This window comes from Onychostoma macrolepis, chromosome 03 (assembly GCF_012432095.1).
Source record: "Onychostoma macrolepis isolate SWU-2019 chromosome 03, ASM1243209v1, whole genome shotgun sequence".
Lineage (NCBI taxonomy): Eukaryota > Metazoa > Chordata > Actinopteri > Cypriniformes > Cyprinidae > Onychostoma > Onychostoma macrolepis.
The window spans coordinates 38,436,004-38,462,307 of record NC_081157.1 but is presented as its reverse complement, the minus strand read 5'-3'; the positions used below and the strand labels follow the sequence as shown (position 1 = coordinate 38,462,307).

Sequence of the window (26,304 nt, the reverse complement as noted above, 5' to 3'; positions counted from 1 at the left end):
AAACACCAAACAAAACAAACAAAAGACATCAATATTAGTGCATGTTCCCATGCAAGCAATACCAACCCCATCTCTAGCCAGGGTTAGTGGAACAGAATAAGAAATACACACAATGAATAAGAGTGACAAAGGGTCTCTACAAGCACTTTTGAAGTAATTAAAAAGGAGTAAAGGCTTTGTACAGGGGCCATAGAGAGATGAAATTTCTTCACATCATATTTTAGTCATTAGCAAAATGTAAAAAAATGAAATAGAAAAAAAAAAAAAATCTATGTAGTAAATGTTAAAAATGAGGACAAAATGAATATTATATATATATTTTTCTTTATACAATGTAAAAAGCGATAAGTTAAGTTAACTTAAAAAAATTGAGGAAACCTGTTGCCTGATAATTAAAAAAAATAAGTTAAGTGAATTGTCAAGTTCACTTAACTTTTTTTTTTTATTATTATTTACTTAATTTTAAGCCAACAGGTTTCCTTTTTAAGTCAAGTCAACTTATCACTTTTTACAGTGTAAACTGTTTTTTTTTTTAATTTAAAGATTAAAGTTTGAAAATCGCTTGATCGGTCATTGGCATTTAAAATGTAACTGAGGGTGACAATGATAATTTCTGAGCCACATTCAAAGCTGTAAAATGCTGATAATTCTTTAAAATCTAATAAAATACAAATCTATATTTTGTGTTTAGTTGTATGACTTGGCAAAGCCAAAGACTAAAAATCATATCAAAAACTTAATTCTAAAAATTCTATTGATGCCTTACAGGCACTGATATTTCCTTTGGATTCTTTTTTATCTCACAGTTTAAGTGGCATGTTTTTATTTAGTTTTGATTATTTGTGTTAAATTGATTTTTGCTGTGAATCTTCTAACCTTGTCGTTTGTCAATTTACACAAGACAGCAGACAGCGGAAACTACTGTAGTCTGTGGCCCCTGACACCTCAAAACTCCACAGAACCTCCATCAATATTATCAGCTTGCAGTTACATACATGAAATCAGAAACATCATTTGACTGCTCAGAGATCACAAATCCTTCTGCATTGAGTTGTTGGAGAGGATTTACATAATGTTACATTACAAAAACGGAAAGCTTAAGGCCATCGACCATGACAGAACGGCATGACAGTTGACCGTCATCATTACTTGCAGGATGCACGGGCTACATGCCTGCACTGTTGTGTGTGCTGAGGTAGAGATGCATGCACGTTACAGCAGCCCAGCGACGAGGAGGAGTGCTTGTCAGAAGAGAGGACTAAAGGTGAACTTGTGTGTGTGTGTGTATGTGAGAAGGGAGTGTTGTTACTTACCCCCCATAGGCTGGGATGTGTGGGGGAGGCGCAGCTGCCCGGAACGTATTGTAGACGGTGCGCCCTCTTCCTCTTAAGTGTGCCCCTCTGTACGCCGCCGCCGCCGTGGCTGCTGGGTATGGGAAGCCTGGCACTGTGAGGAAAACATACAGTATGTACGTGAGGAACCATTACAGAAGAACGACTGTTAAACAGGCTTGGAGCTATGTAGTTATTGTAAACTAAAACGATTAAAAACTGGGTTACACTTTATTTTATGATGTCTTTGTTACAGTGTACAAGTATTGAGTAATATTAATCAAAAACATTTTGTAGGGTTAGTTGCATGTATGCATAATTTACTGTTGTTACTATAGTAAGTACATGTATCTTGAGTTACAAGGACAATGTAAAATTGATACCAAAAATTGGGTTACACTTCATTTTAAGGTGTCCTTGTTACAGTGTAATTACACATGTCGGTACTGAGTAATATTAATTAACTATATGTACTTACTATATGGTCAGGGTTAGGATTAGGGCTGCATGTAATTATGCATAAGTTATTGTTATTATAATAGTAAGTACTTGCAACATGTGTAACAAGGACATCTTAAAATAAAGTGTTACCAAAAACTGTTGTACTTGAAACAAAGCTAAAATTAAAACAAATATTAGATGAAAAACGCAAACTTAGAAAATCTAAGTATTAAAATGACTAAAAGTGAAATGAGAGGCTAAATAGAATTATTTAATAAAAACGACAACTAATAAAAATGCACAAAGCACAAAATTACTAAAACTTGAAAAATGAGAACTACAAAAATAAAATATGAATAATATTTATAAAAACAATATATTAATAATAAATAGTATATAAATAATAATAGCACTGGGAGAACTGTCATTATGTAAATTTAAAAACAGGCCTTTCATGCTGTTTTGAAATAAAGGGTTTGATGTACTGTGACATCACCATCACGAGCACATTAACATGCCACCCACATATATACATTAACGCCTATTCAGTATTCAGCAATTTGGCCTATCCTGATGCACGGCAGCGTGAACTTTGACGGTATGCTGAGATTAACCAATCATAAAGATGTCATTTACATATAGATGCCTTAAAGCTACAGTAGCAAAAAAACCTAAGAGGCAAAAATGATCAAGCAAAGCTCAACTAAAAATGTCTGTTAGTACAAAAATGTAGACTTCTGGGGAAAAATAAAATACAAAATTGCAGGATATCACCCCTTTAAACTCCATTATTGCAAAATAACCTCCCCTCGGGGTGATTACACGGCTACTTTTGAAATAAGCAACTAAATGGTCAAAGGACTGATTTGAGGTGAAATTGTTTTAATGGGTGAGAACAAAGACACAACAGGGTGATACAAAAAATAGACCAGTGTTGCTAGGGACAGTCAAACACGCAGTTATATAATGTAATATTTGACTTCAGAAGCCGCGACTGACCAATCAGAATCAAGTATTCCAGAGCGCCGTGTAATAAACTGCCAAATGAACTATAATTCCACAAGTTTCAACTAATCTGAGCTGTGAGGAATGGTGCCCTAGCTTCATCTACACCTGCAATTAGCCCCAAACTCTAACAATGAGTAATAACCAAACTACAGGAGGCATACAGACCTCTGAGGCTGGGTGAAAACAGAAAGCTTTGTATTGTTGTTAAATGATCATTAAGTTTAATAGGGCGTCGGTGGTGAAAATGACTTTTAAGAGGCTTAATTTGAAATGGTTGAGAGGAAGAAAGAGAGAGGGGGTTTGTGAAAGCTGCTCCATTCTTTAACATTACAGGTTTTCAAAAGGAGATCATATAAATGTCTAATAGAAGCACTGAATCTTTCATTTGGCTGATAAAAAATTAAGATTTAAGGAAGGGGTTTGCGTGATGTAGAAAGGTGAAAAGGATTGTTCCATTTGACTCTTTGTCACCTTGGATATGTCTCGCGTTCACGCAGTGCGCCACAGCTGTCTTACTATATAAAAGAGTGAAATACAGCTAAATGAACGCTATAATTTACTTACCAATTTATTGTATTTATAAAGGGAGATATTACCTTCCCATTACTGAAATGTTTCATATTTGTAAGGTTAACATACCTTTGTTAAAATACAATAACATTTATCTATAATTTACTAGTATCAGAATCATATATATGAAGAGTTCATTTGCAAAAACCGATAAACGCCACATTAAAAAAAAATGCCGTGCATTATTCTCCACATACAGTGCGATCTGAACCCTAAACACGTTTTGTCAAAAAAGCTGATATTGTCCACTTTCAAGGCATCGCGAGTTCATGTTTTACTGCAAAAGCCGACAAGTGCCCTTGTTGTTTTTGAACAGAAGCCGATAAGTCCATTTTAGCGAATCAGCGCGCTGTATTCAGGTCAGGTGACAAGGCTACTTTCACTTTGAAAAGACGTGCTAGCTGAGAGGAGTTTCATCAAAGCTGACTAAAAGTGATCGAGGATTGATAATTTCGACAAACTTGATGAACCTGTGATATCTTCTTCAGGCCGTAAAGGAAAATAAAAGCTGAAATGTTTTCACAGAGCCTTGCAAAAGCAGCGCGTTACAATGGTGAGGGAAAAGCTTGCGTGTAATCACATCCATACAGTCTATGATCACAACAACAACAACGTTTGTCAGGCATCTACATTCATCTGAGGAGATTACAGAGGTTAAACGAGTGGTTTTTTAAACTCTAAAACATGATGTGGAGTTATCTGCTTTTGCCAAAAAAACGACTGTTGGAGTTATCTGCTTTTGCTATAAAACAAACTTTTAATATGTACAAAAAAACCATACTTTCAATGAACTTTAATTTAGTAAATTACCTGTATTTGTTTAAGTTATTATTACTTACTCAAAACAACCCAACTGCAGTTTGATTGATATTACTTGGAATGTGCAATAAAAAAAACGTGATTTCTGAAAAATACAAATTTAGTTATCGGTTTTTGCAAATGAACTCTTCATATATATATATATATATATATATATATATATATATATATATATATATATATATATATATATATATATATATATATATATATTTGACCCTGGACCACAAAACCAGTCTTAAGTCGCTGGGGTATATTTGTAGCAATAGCCAAAAATACATTGTATGGGTCAAAATTGTCGATTTTTCTTTTATGCCAAAAATCATTATGATATTAAGTAAAGATCATGTTCCACAAAGATATTTTGTAAATTTCTTACCACAAATGTATCAGAAGTTAATTTTTGATTAGTAATATGCATTGCTAAGAACTTCATTTGGACAACTTTAAAGGCCATTTTCTCAATATTTAGATTTTTTTGCACCCTCAGATTCCAGATTTTCAAATAGTTGATTCTCGGCCAAATATTGTCCGATCATAACAAACCATACATCAATGGAAAGCTTATTTATTCAGCAGATGATGTATAAATCTCAATTTCGAAAAATTGACACTTAAGACTGGTTTTGTCGTCCAGGGTCACACACACACACACACACACACACACACACACACATATATATATATATATATATATATATAATGCAGCATTTAAATGCAGCATTTAAAAATGCAGCATTAAAAAAACCAAAACAATAAAGATTCATTAGTCACATCATATATTCCTTTCTCCTTTCATGCCAGGCAGCCCAACTGACAGCCATTTTTGAAATATGCTGCGTACATGTTTGCATATTTGCAAGAGCTTCACTTTGATGTGTAGAATGTGTCCTGAGGAAAATAAATATGAGATGTATTTAGCCTGAATATTTACAGGATAAACAACTTAGACTATGCACTTTCATTTAGAACGATGAAGGGTGGAGGGCTAGATGAAAACGGAGAGAGAGTGAGATAGAGCAACAGTAAGTGCCGCTGAATGAGAGATGGGAGCGTGCAGCACCAGCAGCAGCAGTGAGCTCCGGGGGGATGCACAGGAGAGTTAGTCCGTTTTATTGCTTTGAGAGCGATTACAGTGAAGCAGATGCTCTGGCCGACGGGAGGTAGCCTCCGCATCAAAGCCATAAAAGTGTACAACTGCTTTGTAGCGCAATAATTTCTCTCATTGGCTTTTGTGTGGGAAGTGTTTGGGGGGGGTTGACGGGTGGGCAGAGCCCACGTTTCATAAACATTGCAGGAGGTTCGGTTGCCCTGTGCATCGCGCTCTGCAACCTTACACAGTGCAGCAAACCACAGAGGCTCTTTTACGGATGCATATATAAACAAGATGCGCTTCGAGATTAGACAAATCTCACAGCTTTCAGATCATGTAAAATGCACTGTGTATTGAGTACGGATAATTCTGCAGCTTGTTGAAAACTAGGATCAATAATTATGAAAATAATTAATGGAAGTAAAAATATTTTTTAAAAATCAAACAAATTAAGAAAGTACACTCTAAAAAATGCTGGGTTAAATACAACTCAGTGCTGAGTGAAATATGGACAGACCCAGTGGTTAAATGTTTAACCCAACCACTGGGTCAAAACAACCCAGTTTCTGGGTTTGTCCATATTTTACCCAGCGCTGGGTTGTATTTAACCCAGCATTTTTTAGAGCGTATGAAAATTATTAATAAAATAAACTGACTGAAAATAAAATTATTTAAGAAAATTCAATTAAAGAAATTGAAATATGTAACGATGAAAATTTCTAATGAATAAATAAATGTGAAATGATTAATCGTGATTAACTGCATCCAAAATAAAAGTTTTTGTTTACATAATATATGTGTGTGTGCTGTGTATAATTATTATGTACAGTCATGGCCAAAGATATAGGCACCCTTGGTAAATATGATCAAAGAAGGCTGTGAAAATTAATCTGCATTGTTAATCCTTTTGATATTTTATTTTAAAAATTCACAAAAATCTAACCTTTCATTGGATAATAAGAATTTAAAATGGGGGGAAATATCATTATGAAATAAATGTTTTTCTCTAATACACTTTGGCCACAATTAACAGCACCCTTTTATTCAATACTTTTTGAAACCTCCATTTGCCAGTTTAACAGCTCTAAATGTTCTCCTATAATGCCTGATGAGGTTAGAGAACACCTGACAAGAGATCAGAGACCATTCCTTCATCCAGAATCACTCCAGACCCTTTAGATTCCCAGCTCCATGTTGGTGCTTCTTCTCTTCAGTTCACCACTCATTTTCTACAGGGTTCAGGTCAGAGGACTGGAATGGCCAGCAGAAGCTTGGTTTTGTGCTCAGTGACCCATTTTTGTGTTGTTTTTGAGGTTTGTGTTTGGATTATTGTACGGTTGGAAGATCCAAACATGGCCCATTATAAGATTTCTAACAGAGTCAGTCACTTATTGATTTTCACTTATTGTTGATTGGAAATTCTTAATTATCTTAATTATTCACCCCAATACAAATGAAGACAAAAACGTTCATTTTCTGGTTGTCATACACTCATTAAGTTACAATTTTCATCTGCTCAAGCAGAACGTTAATGTGCTTTAGCAAGGTATCTCTGGCTAAAACTAGCTAATGTTAAAGTTAGTGAGTCCATGCTAATAGCGGACTGTTCTCGTGTCTTGTACAGTGTAGGTCAAAAACAGATAAACGAAGGTCTACATTTCAGTGCCTCTCCATATTAAACTCGTTAAATGTACATTAATTTAATCGTACCCTGCGATACATAAACAGTGTTGATCCAAGATCGTGATGACCGACCGTAATATGAGACTTCTCCCGCTCGCATTGTGATCTGTAAACCCTCCTTCGAGTTACCCACCGTATTTATTTTTAAATATTTTATAAATCCCTCCATGGAATATTTAATTCCCATTTGGTGGCCTTATGTGTCCAAAATTGTGCAAAAACATCATGGGACAAGGTTTTCACACTGCAGCTGTCATTGAAAGACAGTGAGCAAATACGTTTGTTTGTCCGAGGGAGCAACAGTAACTAAGGGGGGCGGGGCTTACCGATAGGTCAATTGTCTTCTGCTGCACATCAGAAATATATTCTTTGGTTTTTCTCATTGTGATGGATGATTAAGGGAATTTGGGCTTTGTTTTCCCTCCTATTTATATTTCTGTGAAACAGGAAGCCATGGCTGGATAATTTCATGTTCATAATCACCCTGGAGTGCTCACAATTGTGAATATGAATGGGAATATACTTCAGAGATATTTTACTCATAAGAATTTCTAGGGGTGCCAATAATTGTGTCCAACATGTATTTGAGAAAAACATTTATTTCATAATGATATTTCCCCCCATTTTAAATTCTTATTATCCAATGAAAGGTTGGATTTTTGTGAATTGTTAAAAATAAAAGATCAAAAGGATTAACAATGCAGATTAATTTTCATAGCCTTCTTTGATCATATTTACCATATTTACCAAGGGTGCCGATATTTTTGGCCATGACTGTATATAAATACACACACATACATGTATATATTTAAGCAAAATATGTTATGTTTATATATTAAATATATTTATCTGTAATATAAATATAAATATATATATAAATATACATAATAAATATACACAGTACACAGTAAAATTCGGAATGATTCTGACCATCAACACTCATTTGCAAAAAAAAAAAAAAACTAGATTAATAGTCAACTAGTCAGTTGTTGGATGACTAGCTGACTCATCCCTATTTAATTTACAGTTATTTTCTTTTAAGAAAAATATAAGTAGACAGTCACTATTTATACACTGTTCTCTACAGGCCCTCCCCAACTGGTAGCTTTATAATTCAAATGTATGTAATCTCACAGTAAGCAGTCTTTTGAAACACGTTTTAAGTCTTAATGAATATACATTTTTAATCACCTCTGTACACATGTCGGGGTCATTTCAAATTGTTTCTTCCCACAATGCAATCTCAAATGTTCAATGTACAACACAGAAGCGGCCACCAAAACTGCTTTCATTCTGCTTTAAAAACGCTTCGTATTTCCGCTAAAAGACGCTTGTTGTCTTCTACGATAGCCTATCTGCACAAATTAATTTCATTTTGCTGCTGCCTTTTTGAAAATTCTCAAATTCTTCTTTTGCGCTTCCTTAATTGCACGTCACTTTTCAAACTTATCATTCAGTATTTGTGAGTTCAAAAAGCCCAGCAATGTTGAAAGCGCCAGAGGCGGCCACTGCCTCTCGTTCAGTCAGGACTCAATCAAAGAGAGAGAGAGAGAGAGAGAGAGAGAACAAAGACAGTGATGTCATACTAAAACACTGAAACATTAGCGCTGCTAAACTGTCAGTCAATACAAATCACTCTCTAAATCATTATGACCCAACATACTCCATTTCAGTTCATATGGCTGAAACTCTCTCAGCCAATATGAGTCTGTTTCTTCTGAAAATTCAATAATCTGAATGTTGGGCATAGAGAAGTCACCCTTCCTCTCCTCTCACTTAAGGAAATTAGTTTACCAATACGTGATCAATTATTTCTTTGCCAATAAACATTAAAGATGAGAAATTGAGGTCAATAAATGAATGTGTGTGCAGAGAAACAAACTAAGTCTGGATGGTGTGAGCGTTTATGTGTACATTTCTTCAAATTGTAGGCACTTTCATGTCTCAGGGGGTTGATTTTAATTCAAACAGAGTTCATATATATTCATTGCACTAAAATTTTTTTATTTTTAAAAGGAATATTTTATTGTGCACCATTTCCAATGAGGCTGTAATTATGGAACACCTTTGCCACTATGAAATATAAAAAAAGAAAATAAAAAGTAATTGTGACTTTTTCTCTCAAAATTCAGACTTTTTTCCTTCACAATTGCATGTTTATATCTCCCAATTCTGACTTTTCAAAAGTTGCAATCACAAGTTTGCATAGTCAAATTGTGCAAAAATATTAAAACATTACTCAAGTGTGCATTTTGAATACATAGAATGCTAATCATTAAATTTACCTTATCAAGGAAAACAAAATACACCAGTTTGATATGTGATAGAAATGCATGTGTGCGTGCACAAGTATGGCTGTCAGACGTGTATCTTCTAAAAGTGCCCATAGTTGAGGCAACACCCTTATATTTGTCTTTTGTTACCAGGCAGCATATATGACTTTCAAAAATAATTGCTAGAGCTGCATCTCTTTAACCTTGTTCGTGTGTGAACTCATTTCCTGAAAAAACAAACAAAACACATGCATTAGAGAAAGACAGAGTGTGTATGTGTGCATCTTTAAAGAAGAGCCTCAGATTTCCTGTGGTCAGAGGTGGCCTTAATTTGCATAATCTCTGGGCGTAAATTGCTGGAAGTCTAATTTTCAAACATCCGCCCAATCTCCGTCAGGCGTAACACTTAATCAGAGATCAGCCCGGCAGACAAGCGAGGTCTGGCACGTTGGCCATCCCTCAGCCTTGTGCCGATAGCTTTCATTCCCCTCAGCCGGAGAACTGTTAATGAACATCAAAGCTATCTTAAATCAACAGTCTGCCGCAGGTGAGAGCCGCTTCGAGTGGCGACCGCTGAGGCTTGTTCAGAAACCAACCTCACGTCACACATCTGACTGTCTCATGAATCAAAGACGCTCCTTTTCCATCTCGGTCCTTCAGGATATTTGTTTATATAGGTAACTTTCTAGCTTACTATTCACCGTTCAAATTCACGCTCAATCGCTCTGTGCAGTCTTTCTTTCTTCAATCTCAGCAGCTATGTGCCAATGCCTATTTCATCCGTTAGACAAACGAAAGGATCTGAGGCGTTTTCCGATATCGCCACAATTCGGGCGTATTAACGGCGCTTTAATTATAATTAAGACAAAGATCTAAAAAAAAGAAACGGTGAGCACTGGAAAGAACAAAACATTCGCACCTTAATGGGATGTGGGCTGTTTGGACACTTGAAAGGTGAGACGAAAGCAAATCAATAATGAGCCATTTTGTAATTAACAGAATGTGTGCTGAATTAGGCAAACGACTGTCTAGAGAAATTGAAAATATTGATTTTAATTTATAAAATATATTTTCAGCCCTTTGATGCCCTTGCGTCGACAGACAATTAGATTTAACCATCACCTCAATATTTTTGCCTTGCCGTTTCTTCCTATTATCATAAAATCTCGATATTTTCCCATATAATGGAGGAGGTAATGATGTTCGGGGAAGGTCAGAGGCTGGGATGGCCAAGGTTGAGGAGGAGATGGCCGAAGAAAACGAGAGAAAAAGAGTTCAGCGTGTGTTTCAACCGACGAAACCTGCTCGCTTTCAAAGGCCCATAAAATGAAATGAAGCCCTGGGGGTCTGGAAGCTTGCTGGATTATGTTTTCAAAGATGTGTACCGTGTTTGCAGTTGTGACAATGGCGTCTTGGAGCCTCTTGCCAATAGGCCAGCGAACACAGATGCACATTGTGAAACAGGCCCTTTGGGTGATTAGAATAATCACTTCCTGCCTGCCAGCTCTTTCAAGCCTATGCCAGAGCCCGTAGATTAAGGTCACCCGTTATACACACCTCCAAACTCCAGGCCCAGAATTATGCCTCCGTCAAATAATGCAGTTAAACGACAACCACTACAATTTTCTGCTTGTTTGTGGTTGATATTTTAACCAAAAACTGAACAGTACTACGGTAAGACCTAACAAGTATCTGGACACTTTTAAGTCACACTTAAAATGTTAGAATTTCATTCTACCACCCACTCCATTCAAACCACCCTGCTAACAAGGAACATTCTCAGAACTTTGGTTAACATTCTGGCAACATTCTCTGAAAGTTAGGAACAAACGTTCTTCTAGCAATGTTAACAGATGTTCGTTCAGAGTTACCTGGTCTTTACTAACGTTCTCAAAGCATTAGCACAAAAACATTACTTATACATTGTTTTATTTCTGAAACGTTTTTAAATGTCACTAGTTGTTTCACTTGTTCAGAGAACATTTAAAAGTAGCGTTCCCATTATAAAATGCAATGTTCCTTTGACATTTGAATAAGCAAAATAACTATTTTTTAAAAACATTTTTGAAATGTACTTAGAACGTATTTTAGTTTGCTGGGCAAGTGGAATTATAACAAATGATGCCGTTCTCTCAGAAGTAATTTTATTAGCAGAGTAACCACTGGTGTAGTTCAGTGCATTTAGTATGAAATATCCAATTATTAGCGTGAAAAGTGCACTTTCTTTCTTCAAAATGAATGGTACTTTCTTTGATTTTTCATCCAGTGACTTATCTAATGCAATGAGATTCATACATTTTTAAGCTGCCAATACTATTTGGTCCATTATACTGTAATAAAATAACTAAACAGGAAAACAGTGAGCTTTCAAACTTGCTTTTTGAAAGGAAGAGAGTAATTCACCATTTCATATCCCCTGCTGTGTTCATAAACAGATGATTCAGGGCATGTGGGTTGAGAACTTTTTCACACACACAAAGCACATTAGTGAAGCTGCCCATTAGCCCTAAATGCAAAAGAATTTAACCCTCCGTGTTACAGCGATGCTTTGTGCAATTATTCATTTGCAGCATTTATAGTAATATGATTGTACAAAATATGTTCAGAAAATCTACAGAAAGGTGAAGATAAATGATAATGATTTGGTCAATTTTAGTTTACAGGAGTTCTACATATACAAATATATCAATTAAGAAATTTTACAAATATATGAATTAATTTATTTTTTACTTTGCTTTTACTGCTTTTGATCATTTCCCATTGCATTCTTCCCTACATTTTTCAAAATTCTTGTTTTTGTTAGAGCTATTTTATGTCCAAAAAAAAAATGATAAAAATGATCATCATTAGAATAGCATGCATACCCAATCTTTTTACTAAAGATATAATGAATTCTTTTAATGCGGATCCACTCACCTGCATAGAATTCTGGGCTGTAGACTGCACCCACGACTGGATTCAACTTCCAGCCTAGACATTAGACAGAGAGGGAGATCTGATATTAGACACCTCGGTCTGCACTACTAAAAATTTACATCTGATCCTACACAAGACACAGAGATGGATTCTGGCTAACTAGAACCTCCAGGCCAATGCGTAATGGTGTCAGTAGAGGACTGACCACACTGAAGCGCTGCTGTCATCCAGAGTAAGGAAAGGACACGGAGCGGTCTGACAGATTTCTCTCTGATTCTAACCTCTACAAATGGCCTGTCTGTTTAAGCCCTCCATAAGTACAAAAAAAGAGAGAGATTTCAGTGATATCAACTGAGATCTAAAAGGTTGTCTCTGTATTTCACTTCCATTTAAACTTTTTAAAGTTTAAATGTGAAGAAGAGAACTGCAGTCAAAAACATTTTCAGAAAACCGAAATTACAAGAACTTAGTTTGAAGCTGTGAGGTCTGTGGGCACAGAAAACTACTGATTGTGAATAAGACAGTAAAAGTTTCCTGCTTGTGAAGTTGCAAACTTAGTCTAAGGTCGAAACTTGCAAAATAGCATGCTAGCAGTCACGTAGCTACGGGTGGGCACGGGCCCACCCACTTTCATCTGTGGGCCACCCAATAATAAGTTTGTAATTTTCCAAATGGATGTAATTTATTAAACGATACTAATAAACGTTTTATTTCACTGTGACTTTATTTATTAACAATATTAAACGCTTGTTTTCATGGTCAATTACAGGTTGTTTCTTAGTTTTCCCTCTTCCTATAGGTGCATATCCCGCTTGTCAAAATGATGATTCGTCCGTTTCTGTTAGTCCCACCCATAATGTTATGTTTACGACGTAAGGATATAATAGTAAAATGCTCGCGTTTGTGAAGTTACATTTGAAAATAGCAAACATAAATCAGGACAATTCTTTTAAAAAGTAAAAGTCTTAGCAATAAATCCGGACCGTCTACAAATGAAACCCGACAGACCACCTGAGGGTGCTGGATTTATCAATCGGAAACTTCTGAACCAAGCGAGTTTGAAACATCATATTAGCATAGATACAGTGTTTGATCCGCTACACACATGCGTCCTTTGCGGAAAGAAACACATAAACATTGTGCTAGATCCTGGTCGCCACAACAAACTGCATAATTTGCAGCTGCGCACATTTTTGCGGTCCTCGATGTGTGTGAACTGACAGAGACATTTGATTATGAAATCATCAGCGAAGCCCGGTTCTTTCACACTGAGGTAATGCTTTTTAATAAACTTCCTTTAGTTAACGTTAGCAATACATTTGTTACCGTGTTTATTCATCTTTGTTAACCAGCTCAGATACAACTTTTAATTTTAATAATGTCCTATTAGTAAATTTTGAAATGAACATTAACATAACAAATTACTAATGTTAATGCATGCTTTAGAAGTACTGTGTAATGAACCTTGGTGCTGTATTTTTTGTTGGCAATTTGACATGCAGTTTCCATATGCTACACACCTGGCCCACCCAGTTTTATGTAGGCCCACCTACTTAAACATTTCTGGCTACGCTAGTGCATGCAAGTAAGCATTAAATGAATATGAAATATTTAATATTCTGCACTGCTACTAGGTTGTTAATTAAATGAGTACATTTGTGACACTGATCTGCACAAGATGCTCTTTGGATAATTTTCAAATTATACTGGAGAACACGAACTTCAGGTTTTATGCAAACATGTAACAGTGCTGCTGTCATTAAAGGAATATCAATTCAACTTTTTACTCAAAATTTTCAACTGATGTAATTTGTAAATTAGTATAAATTAGAAAAATTGAAGTAAATAGAACCATTTTACTAGTGGTCTCAGACATCAGATGATACAATACAATTGAATGATATTAAATTATTGTATTATTATTTTGTTTTACACTCAAAATATTGTATATAAAACAAAATACAAAACATGTTTAGTATTGTGTATGAACTGGACTGGCCAATATATCAGCAGTGTTGGGGAGTAACTTACACGTGATGGAATTACGTAATTTAATTACAAAATAAATGTAAATGTAATCTGTTACAGTTACTGAGAAAAAAATGTGGAACTAAATTACAGTTACTTATGAAGATGTTAACGATTACAAAGGAGGTTACATCTGAATATTTTCACACACATACAGATAAGATTGATTTCTTTCCAAAATTGCACTGACTATTTTAAAATATGAGACACCAATGTTTCAGGAGTTTAGGACACATGCTTATTTAATAACTTAATTTAATAATTTATTTTTTTAAATTAACAGTTTCTTTTTTCACAGCATTGTTAGATGCCAGTATTTACTGTCTTGCTAGGCAAAGATTTGATTTCAAAAACTATCATAGCTATTAAACTAGGCTATATCTTATGTATTTAACCTCAGAACAATCTCAAAGTAAAAAGAGGTGCTAAAGTCTGATTTTGTGGTGGTTGCGTTTTAAAATGAAATGATTATAACCTTAATTCAAGTGATGAAGGATTTTGAAAGTCTGACATCAGTGCTGAGTACTACTGTACGGTTAACCCTGCCTGCTTTAAATATTTCAAAATGATTAGCAGTTGAATACCTTTGTTAGAAATTTTGAAAAGTAATCACATGTAATCAGTTACATTACTTTAACTAAGTAATTGAAATAGTTACACTACTTATTACAACTTGCAATCTATAACTTATTACATTTCCAAAGTATCCATCCCAACACTGTATATCAGTCCATCACAACATAATAGAAAGCGGTTTGATGTTTTGCAATATTAATGAAACTTGTTCTTACCGTTTGCATATGGGTTGACGGTCTTTTTATTCGTCATTACCCGTGCTGTTGCATTGTTAACCTGAGCGCAAACAGAAGCGTGTGAGCAAGAAACATACTGAAGCTAAAGCTGTAATTTTTGAAAATATTGTTTTAACAAATATTGCATGCATTACAGTGAAGATTTTCAAAACGATTACAGATCATAACAAACAGTTAAAGAAAAGTGGTAAGACATATAAAGCAAAGAAAATATATGCAATAATCTCATCATAAAAAGACTCGTCAGCATGCGTCATCAAAACAATGATCAACTTGAAGGAGTACATAGAGAAAAAAAGAAATAAAAACACACAAAATGCACTCAACAAATGAAAGGCATCGAATATGAGACAGCATGCAGTGGAGAGGGAACGATTAGGTTAAAAGAAAAGAAAGAAATGTAGGAATGGAAAGAAAGAAAAAACGTTTGGCACTGCGCAACATACACTAAACATTCAGAGTTGAGGTACAGTCGGAAAACAAAGCAACATTTAGCATTCAACACTCCAAGAGCCTTGTGCTTCATCACAAGAATAATAATCAGAAAGGAAAATATATATTTAAAAAAAGTAATAACGAAAGAAAATCATTCAAGCCGAAAGGACAGCTAACAAAGGATATAAAAAGAGGGTGCATTATTTAACATAATCATGGAGTTCAGAATCTGAGTAGGATGCGCACGATTCAGTTCAATCCAATCAGAGCCTCTCAGGAAGCTAAATGTTCACTCAAGTAACACGCGTACCAAGAGAAAACAGCATCAAGAAACTCAACATCAAGTCAAAAAACAGTCACGAGGTATCAGCGCGGAGTTCGTGAAATGGCAGATGGCTCTCTCCACTTACCATTCGCCGCCATCGCCCGCGTGTGTATGTATTGCTACCACGGTTAGTGAGTTTGGTGAGGGGCCTACCAGCTACCATTGGAAAAGGGGGAAAATGAGAAGGCAAAATAGGCAACATCTTACTTAAAGACGGCACCACATCCGAATAACTCTTAAAATTGAAAAGAAAAAAAATCAAGTAAAGAAAGAGGCACAACTGTCAAATGGGAATCGGCTATAAAGATGCCCACTTTCGTTGCAGACCTTCAGATCAGTTTGCTACAGTATTTCACCTTCAGTGACTGTTCTAGACTGTAAAGTAAGTGTAATTTGAGCTGTAGATTTTAAAAGGCTTGCGTTTGAGAGCAGCTCCGTCTAATAGCAGCGTCTTCAGGCCAATTAACAAGCGCTGCCGACTTCGGGCCGCTTTAAGCGCAGATCCCTCGTCAACTTTGCAATAAGGCCTCTTGCTATCATAACACAAATGCTGTTTGCACTCTGCCTGATGACTTACTGCACCCGTTTGCTTATTAAGCCAAAATATGCTTAAAAAAAAAAAAGAACAGAAAAGAACAGAAGAGAACCGAATAAACACAAGTGAATGCCAACAAAAGCAAACCAATTAGAAAAAAGGCGAGCACCGTATTACATCTGATTTGAGATCTTAGAATAACTGAAACGTATTAGGGATACAATGTGGGGAGGGAGGGAGGGAGGGAGGGAAAGAGGGACAGAGAGAGGAGCACACACAGGAAAAGACGAGTGATGCGTCTAAAATAGTGAGATGAGAGTGAGGCACACACTGACACACAAAACAGAATCAAGAATAACAACAAGAACGACAACAACAAATGAATAAAACAAAACCAAAAACAAAACAAAAAGCAATTGAGAAGGGAAATATTTGTTACATGCACCTCTATTTTACGACCTTCTACCACCGTGCCGTGTAATTTCTCTCTGGCCCTGTCCGCATCGGCACTATTTTCGAAAGTTACGAAACCAAAACCCTGCATGCAGGTGGGAGAGGGGAGGGGGGAGAACAACATGCACATTATTAATTCAGTCATACACCCAAGAAATCCACTGTGGCTCTACCTCTGCCATTCTCACACACAAAAACAGCTGCTGCTGCATTTACCCCTCTCTCTTTCTCCTCCTCTTTTCTCCTGCACCATGCAAAGCATCGAGATTAACCATAATTTACGGGTTCTGTTAGAACCACTGAGGAGAAATGAAATGAAATAGCACGTCTAAGAACGTAAAGTCACTTAATGAAATTAAAAAAAAAAAAAAAAAAGAGAGAGAGAGAAACCAAACAAAGGGATATACCTTTAGTAAGTCTTAGAGTAAACAAAATCTATTGGAAACAAGTGGAATAAAATAAACGCTGTCATTTAACACTGTATAATGCAACATAAAGAAAAGTCATTACAAAAGCAAAAAAAAAAAAAACTCATAAGACAAATGATAAAGGATTGTGAACTACAGAATTTGTTAACATGCATCATTATCTCCCCCAGCTGGAACAGAAGAACATAATTCATATTTCAATAAAGAAAATTGTTTGTGCACAGGAATGATGCTAAGTGTCATAACACTGAATAACGCTGTCAATTACAGCGCTCAGTGGAGAATGTTCTTCATTTGACACCGTAACAGAACAAAGACAAGTGCCAAACACATTTCCACACACTCCATTGAACAGGGCACTAATAACTCTAGAACAGCAGCTGATATGAGATTGCATTACATACGTTAACATGACTACAACAAGCATTTATTCTGTACGATACAGGTACCAATGCATCACTGGATATTTTGCCTTTTTAAATAAACATTATGCCTCTAAACTCACTGGCCTGTTCTAATTGGTCAAGAATGAGAGCATGCAAGGGAAGTGAGTCACAAACGTACCTTTGATCCTCGTTCATTAAATATGATTTCAACATCTAAGATTTTACCAAATTGCTGGAAAGAGAACAGAACACAGATCAGACAGTGTCTAAATTTGATTTTACATGTAAACACACTCCAGTTCAAGCTGTATTAAGCTACATGTTTTAAATGTTACTAAAAATCACCAATTATTCACCCTTTTAATGGGTCATTTATAAGGCATTTCTTTTTATTCTGAAAAACAAATCCAAAATAGAGGTTTCACAGATATGAAGGCTTAAGTAATATTCATTTAAACTTAATTGAAAAGATCATTTTGTTTTTGCACTTTTGCTAAAATAATTGTAGTAAATCATTTTATATATAATCACTACCATTCAAACGCAAGAGGATGCTAAGATTTTTTTTGAAAGACATTTCTTTTAACAAAGTCATTTTTGATTAAAAATACAGTAAAACTGTGGCATTGTGAAATATATCTGTGAAATATATCTGTTAAAAATAACTATAAAAAACTATTAAAATAACTGTTTTGTATTTTATATATTTTAAAACCATTCTAATTTGCTGCTTAAGAAATATATTTTTTCTTATTATAAATGTTGGAAACGGTTGTGCCACTTAATATTTACAGAGGCATGCGAAAGTTTGGGAACCCCTTGCAGAATCTGTGAAAATGTGAATAATTTTAACAAAATAAGAGAGATCATACAAAATGCATGTTATATTTTATTTAGTACTGTCCTGAGTAAGATATTTTACATAAAAGATGTTTACACATAGTCCACAAGACAAAAAAATAATATGTATAATAGCAATGTAGTGAAAACAACAGCCAGGTTTTAAAGAGATTCGCTGGTTCTGACGTAAGTTAAGCGAATAAAATAATCTTTTCCAAAGACCATCGTGATGCTGTTCTGTCATAAGTGACAAGAGCGAATCAAATAATACAAACGGGCTGATAAGGTCAGAGCAGTGATGGCCAGCTTGTCCCTAGACACGGTTTTACCTGAGAAGATTTTGCTGCTTCATTTCGGAAGATTTTACTTTACCCTTCTTTATTCTTCATAACCCGAGAATGTGGCAACACGTAGGCTACCTGGGCTTACGCCACAGAAACGGTGCAGTGAAGTACGTCCGGCTGTTACATAGCCTACACCGAGCCGCTTTATACAGCGCACCAGTAGCGCTTAAACAGAAGAAACACACAATTATGTCAAAATATGCGGTTTTGGCGAGTTACCTTGTAAACGTAGTCTTAAATGAGTTATAAAGTCTTAAATGACCGTAAAGAGTTGGGAGAAAATAGGGTATGTGTTTTAAAGAGATAGCGCTGCTTTTAAAGTAAAACCCGCTGAAGTCTGATGGAAATCAAAGAAGAAACGAAAAAGAGAAATCACTCGACTGCTCTAGTCGCTGATTAACTTTTGTAGCTTGAATAAAGATTAATCTGTATAGTTTATGCATATACAATTAATAGTTTATGTGAAGAATTGTTTTAAAATCTCTTAATATTTCAGAGCCTACTAAATGTTAAAAATAATGGCTTTCAATTATACTGTAAATGTTGAATGGCTATAATTAATAGGTAAAATTGAGGGAAATGCATTTAATAGAGACACCAGTAGCAGTATTTGTATCAATACTTTACATTAATAATAGGCTACTTAGTAAATAGATGCCATTAAAAGCATATTTTCAAATATATCTTTGCTGTTTCTACATTAATTTGGAGGTTCAATGTGGAATTATGACAACATAAATATGTAATTAATCATGATTAATTACAGAAAAATGTGTGATTAATTATTTTTTAATCGATTGACAGACAGCACTAATGTTAACCTTTTATAGATTTTAGATTTCAATTTAATTTCAAATTTTATAGGTCCCCCCAGAAAGAGATCGGAACGGGGACGGCCCGACCCCCTTGGCCCCCTTCAAATTATCTTCTGTTGCTTCCGAAGGGCAGTGCTAAATTGAAAAAAATTGTATTTCAACAAAATAGGAAAAATTTGGACATCTTCATCCTGTTCAAAAGTTTTCACCCCCAGCTCTTAACGCATCATGTTTCCTTCTGGAGCATCAGTGAATGTTTGAACCTTTATTAATAGTTGTGTTTGAGTTCCTCAATTGTCTTCAGTGTGAAAAGATGGATCTCAAAATCATACAGTCACTGCTGAAAAGGGTTCCAATATGCAAAAGATGCTGGAAACCCGAAGAATCTGCAGGACATGGATGATTTTTCTGAAGAACAGTGCTCAGTTTAACTGTTCAGAACAAACAAGCGACTCGTGGACAACCATCACAAAACAAAAAACAGTCGTGGATCATTCAGGTAACCACACACAGTATTAAGAACCAAGGGTTCACAAACTTTTGAAGGGGGTTATTTTAATAATATCAGCTATTTTGGGGTCTTTTGGACTATATGCAAACATCTTTTATGTAAAATATCTTACTCAGGACAGTACTAAATAAAAATAAAATATTTTTATAAAAAAATATTTTCTCAGGATTGTTTAATGAACACAAAGAACACATTTTATTTTTATAACAGAAATGTACTGTCACACTGTCAAGTTTTTTTTTTTCTTTTTGTCACATTTGTGGTATATTAGTATTGCTTTCTTTCTTTGAAAATTCTGATATATATATATATATATATATATATATATATATATATATAAACATTTTTCCCTATTTAATATTCAAATAAATAATTCAGTTATGCCCTGTTACACCAGTGAAGCAACCCTACTGCTTTCCTTATGGAGCTACCAAAACAAGGTGCTGACCCAGATCACAAATCTTACCCAAACTTCAAATACCATTCGACAAGCAGGAGAACATTGTGTTAGCACACACCTCAGACCCTAGCTACTCTTTGTGCTGGCGTGGCCACTATCTGCTGTATGCCATAAAAGTAATAGAGAGAAAGAGAGAGAACAGGTACTTACGCCAAACATTTGCCTGAGGTCTGGATCTCTGAACCTGAAGGGGATGTTGGAGACGTGGAGCCTCTTGGGCTGCGTTTTGTTTTCTGTGTTTTCAGATGACTGTGTTTGCTGTTGGCTGTCTGTCTGTGCTGAATCGTCTGTCTGCTGTGGGGAAAAAGGAAAAGAAATCAGGGAATATCAGTCTGGTAAATTTCGATGCGCCAACTGTAAACAAACTCAAGGCTAAGATGCGCCTTTCAGTTGCAGAAAAGCAGCTGTCTTTGCACACAGGTGTTGACCATGCCATTGATGTGTTTTTCGACCTGGTCCATCGTGGCGCTGCAGTCAGGAGGTATAGTCTGGCGTGCCTGCACCTCCAGGCGTTCCCGGGGTGCCAGATGCAAAGCCTTGTTTTAACAATATAACTGGTGAAAACTTTTACCACCTGTTTCTGCCTCTCTTTCTCAGGCAGATACAAAAACCATATGTAGAGCACACACACACACGCACACACACGCACACACACGCGCGCACGCACACACACACGCAAATGCACGTTTGAGGCATAGTTTGTAATGCGGTATGTGCCGGGGTCGGGGCCGTGGGTGAAATATGGCATGGCTGCTTCACTATATCTTGCTTTCTCTCGCTCTCTCTGGCCACGCATGACTGCTGGCTGCTCCCTTCGACTGTGTGCCTCTCAGTCTGGACTGCTGCCTGGGAGAGAAAACGGCCTAGCCCTGAGTGTGTGTGTGTGTGTATCTCTGTCTGACTGTATTTGTATGACTTAGCTAGAGAGTGTATTTCAGCGAGAGACTTTGCTTTCTGTTTTTCTCCCATGTGTATGTTTGTGTGTTAGTGGGCGAATTCCAAATGGCATTTTTGTGCCCTTAAAGGGACAGTTCAACCAAAAATTACAATTCTGCCATTTTACTCGCTCTCCTGTTGTTCCAAACCATACTTTGCTTTTAATGAAGCATCCTTACAAAGAGTTTTTAAAGAAATATGTTATGCTCAACAAGACTTTTTATTACACTTTATTATTACACTTTAAAAATATCTGTTTAAAATGTAATTTTTGATGCAAAGATGAATTTTTAGCATCATTACACCAGTCTTCAGTGTCACACGATCCTTTAGAAATCATTCTAATATGTGGATCTGGTGCTCAAGAAACATTTTTCTTATTATCATTACTGAAAACAGAAAATGTGACACTTTTTAAATGATTCTTTAATTAAATTATACAAAAAAAGTTCTTTTTTTAACAAAGTCTTTACTTTTAATCAATTTAATTCGCCCTTGCTGAAAGTGTTAACTTCTTAAAATTTCCCAAAAGTTAATTTCCCAAACTTTTGAATGGCAGTGTACATTTTATGTCTTTTAAAGTCTTACTTTATGTGTGATGAACAGATAAAAATGTAAGCCGTTATTCACTAATAATGTTATTAAAATTACATTATAATTTACTGTATAATAATTGGAATATACTATTCTATACAATATTCTAATATTCTCCTTCGGTGAGATGTTAACCAGATGTGAATCGGTGAGTTGAACTCAAGAATGAATCATTCAAGAATTCATAAATTAATCCTTCAGGTCAATTTTGTGGACTGAAACAATTTATTCATTAAAAAGATCCAGTTCAAAAGAATGATTCATTCACAATGAATGATTTTGCTCTCATAAATGTGCAACACTTCAAGTGTTCTGCCCTTTGGAGTGAGGCCATAGTGGCGCTCGCTTGAATGTAATTCACCCATTATGTGTGCTAGCATGAGCATGTGCGCACGTATGTGAATATATGTGCATTTATTTTCCTTTGTGGCGCTTGAGAAAGGGGAGCGGAGGCTCTGCGTCGAGCCTGCAGTTATGCCCAGAGATATTTTTGAAACTTTCTGCTTGCTGCAGCTGTCCTGTCATGCTTCAAGCGCTCTGGAAATCATATTGTCTGGAACAGAAGAATGACTGAGTCCCAGTGTAGCAACTGCCTCTCTGACATTACAGATGCTCAGGACTGTTAAAGCAAGCTTCACTGGAATTACTGGCAACAGAACGGACTGTGCGTCTGTGCGCGTGTGGCATTGTTATTTAAATCAGGCAGTGCTCAGGGCGACTCCGACAAAAGCGGCAACAGAAAGAGTCAAAAAAGCAAAGCTCAAATGAAGAATAAAGAACGCCTTGCTGGGACCGTAAATATGAATATTGTGTCATCATAATGTTTGTACAGGCGGCACGATATACTCACCCGACTGAAACGCAAGGGTGGGGGGGAAAACGAGAGAGAGCTCTTGAAGAATACTAGCCTTTCAATACATGAAAGACTGCAGAAGTGGAAGGGAAAAAAATCTGTCTTGTGTTATTACAAGTCATAAACAAAAGAACACCCACTCCTCAAGGCAGAGAACAAAGAAAAACGGAAGATAAAACGCTAAAGCAGCGTAGTAAACCATCCAATGTAAAACTGACAAGATGTGCGCCGTCTTTATTGCTTTAACAAAATTGCACTTTTCCTATTGCGAGAGGCTCGGTTTAATGGCGTCGTGAGGCAAGCGGGCCTCTGCAGAAGAGACAACTGGGGTGTTATAATTGGAAATATGCTTTTCCATTTACTGCTCTTTCAATAAAAGTATAGGAAGGAATGCAGCGGGTCTGTAGGTTGAGGCACGGCACGGTCGGCGGCCATATGTGCCGTTTTAAAGATCTCATTTCATGCTCTGTGCATACGGCTGCCTTAATGGCTCAATTAATTGATTCCGAAATCAATTAATCGATTCGCCCCTGTCTAGTTGCCGTGGGGAGCCGGAGGCCACGGTGACTGATCTAGGGGTGATGGGATGAGACGGGGGAAAAGGAATAAATCTATAGGACTAATATAGAGGCTTGCGGCAGAAGCGAAACACATTTTGAATCACATTCACAGCACATGCTGAAGTATCCTGGCATCAAAATCCTGCTTTCATAATTCAAACAATACGATACTTCCAATCGTGATCGATTCCAGTGGTCTAAAAAAAAAAAGGAGCCAGAGATTGTCTTGCTCCCTGTGGGAAGGAAAGGTGAGGGAAAGATGGAGCGATAAGGACAGGGATGTGAGGGAGGACAGCGGTTCAGCCTGGGAGACCTACTCAATTACTGATTGGGGACTCACGGAGTTGTGAGTGTTTACCATTCATTGATCTCACACTGAGTGCTAAACGGCAAACAGTGACAGGGCTGCCGGTGTGTGCTCTGAGCACACACACACACAAAAACACACAGCCGCTGGAGTGTAAGAGCCCACACGGACACACATATGGCAGCGCTGGACAGAAAAAGATAACCTAACAAAGCATAGTGAGGACTTGGAGCGTAAAGTGCCAGTAAAATATTTTCCTTTTTGAGAAATTTTTCCAGTGCGGGGAGTGTGGAATAATTGCATCAGCCATCATTGATCCAGGAGGGAGTTTTTGTTTAACCATGTTATGTGAAAAGAGCATTAGGAAAGGTTCACACACACACACACACACGCAAATGTATAAATAAATAAATAAATTCCTGTATAGTTTTATGCAATGTATATTTAGTAGGCTAATGCAATTTTCTTTCACAGTATATCCTTTTTGAGGAAATTTTCCAGTGCGGGGAATGTGGAATAATTGCATCAGCGTCATTGATTCATGGGGGAGTTTTTGTTTAATTATGTGTTTGAAAGGAGCATGAGAGGCATGAAGAAAATTGCATTAGCCTACTAAATATACACTTTTGTTCATACAGCAGTACTTTGAAAGAATAAAATTATGCAATACACTACTTTTGATTTCATTATTGAATTTTGCGCATGCTGCGATTAATCGCAGAAAATCATGCGATTAATCGCGATTAAAATATTTAATCGTTGCCCAGCACTAATATATATATATATATATATATATATATATATATATATATATATATATCAGTGGGGATTTCTTTAAGACTGCAAGGAAGCTCGGCTTCCCCTATAATGTCAAAAAATTTATGGTCAAATATGTACTATTGTGTTAACATTTTATTGACTAAAAATGCGTTAGAGCACGTTCATCTCGAAGACGAGTTCGTTCAGAATCAGCTACATACAGCAGGTCGGACTCGATTTCCTTCTCATACATTCCTGTAGCTTCAGTGTATTTCTCCGTTGAAGCCGAGCGTTCATTGACTTCAATGGGGCTGCTCTGAACAGTTTTTTTCAGTGCTTCCAAACTAGACGGTCATTGGATAAATGCTACGATTATGTCCCGCCCACGGACGCTCAGCGTCTCTGGAGGTGAATGGAGGAGTGGGCTGGCCTGGACTCCGGGCTTCTGCGTGATGATTGGACGGTCTGTATCTCCTTTTGATTGACAGCGATTTTGTACTATAAAAAGTCACTGACGCTGAAGCTATTCGAGCTCAGTCCCATCGCGGCTTTGCACTTGGTTCTTATCAATCATTATATATATATTTTTATTCATTTATAATGTTATGTTTTAATATACATGCTGCTAACTCGGAAATTTCAAGATATGCGAGCAAAAAATGCTACTGACACTTTGGCAATATGACACGAGAAAGAGTGCTGTTTTTGTTTTGTTTCTGTGTTTGATCCAAATCCGCGTTGTCTTGGGAGAATCACTGATTCACTGAGCCATTCATAAAAACAGTCATTTGATTCTCTCCTGAAGGATTCAGCCGTTTTGAAAGAATCATTTGAATGACTCAGTGATTCAATCACGAACTTCTGCCACCTGCTGGCCGTTTTTAAGTTTCCCGTCTAAAAGTAAGCATATTACATTATTTTCCAACATATTTCTATATTCAGAATTTAGTATTTAAAACATTAATCTCATAACATTATTTATGCAATTATAAATACAGTCTAAATGAATAAATGTCACATCTAAATGTCACTTCATGCAGCTTCTGTGCAGTGCTGAGATGAGTTTTGTTTAGATCATTTCATGGATAACAATAGCCAGTCATTCATTCACGTTAATTAAGTATTCATAGAATAATATTGTCTGTTTTCACTTACATCCATTTATTTATAAAATTTTGATTCATTTTGTAGAACTGAATTATAAATTAAGCTGGTATAGCATCGTAAGACATTTTTATGGTATCATGACAACCCTATTATACACCACATTCCTTGTTTCAGTTTAACCTAATTCCCACATTTCCTCCGTCGAGTTTAATATCTTTTTTTTTAGATTGTTTGTTCATTCATTCATTCATTCATACAGTAGGCTAGGCTAGCGTCACTGGAAAAGACGCCTAGTTGGTGCGACAGGGTCACAGAGCATTTTCTTGAAAAGGAACGTAGGGCAGAATTTACGTATAAATAAATGGACAATTTTTATGATGTAGGCCGAAAATGAGCTTCCCCTCTTTGAAAGACCAGCAGCCGCCACTGATATAGGGGTGTTATGGTTCACAAAATTCACGGTTCGGTTCGATACGACATAGTGGTGTCACGGTTCAGTACGTTTTGGATACGGTGGGCGGGCTAATTGGTTACGTGGCAATGTTGGAAATATTTCTGTTTTAAACCATGAAGTGAGCCAATGGATATCACACTAGCACGCGTTTGCACTAGGGTTTGCACACGTGCAAACTTTGCGCAAGATTTATAACGGTGAACGTCTTAATCTTAGTCAATTCACTAT

The 26,304-nt window shown here is 36.3% G+C and overlaps 1 protein-coding gene across 23 annotated transcripts in view; it reads right to left on the bottom strand.

Annotated features, from left to right (window-relative positions):
- The window catches only part of rbfox1 (RNA binding fox-1 homolog 1), a 298,167-nt gene that overhangs the window by 17,988 nt on the left and 253,875 nt on the right, over positions 1-26,304 (bottom strand). For 22 of the 23 annotated variants that reach the window (XR_009270281.1, XR_009270279.1, XR_009270283.1 and 19 more), the window contains 6 exons: positions 20,657-20,800; positions 17,715-17,768; positions 16,715-16,807; positions 14,954-15,014; positions 12,135-12,188; positions 1,314-1,446 (listed from right to left, as the gene is read on the bottom strand). Coding sequence is in view for 18 of the 23 variants with exons in the window: in XM_058770877.1 (XP_058626860.1) it covers positions 1,314-1,446; positions 12,135-12,188; positions 14,954-15,014; positions 16,715-16,807; positions 17,715-17,768; positions 20,657-20,800 (539 nt within the window). In the remaining 5 variants the exon portion in view is untranslated. The remainder of the gene's footprint in view (positions 1-1,313; positions 1,447-12,134; positions 12,189-14,953; positions 15,015-16,714; positions 16,808-17,714; positions 17,769-20,656; positions 20,801-26,304) is intronic. The other variant, XM_058770878.1, reaches the window with a different exon arrangement.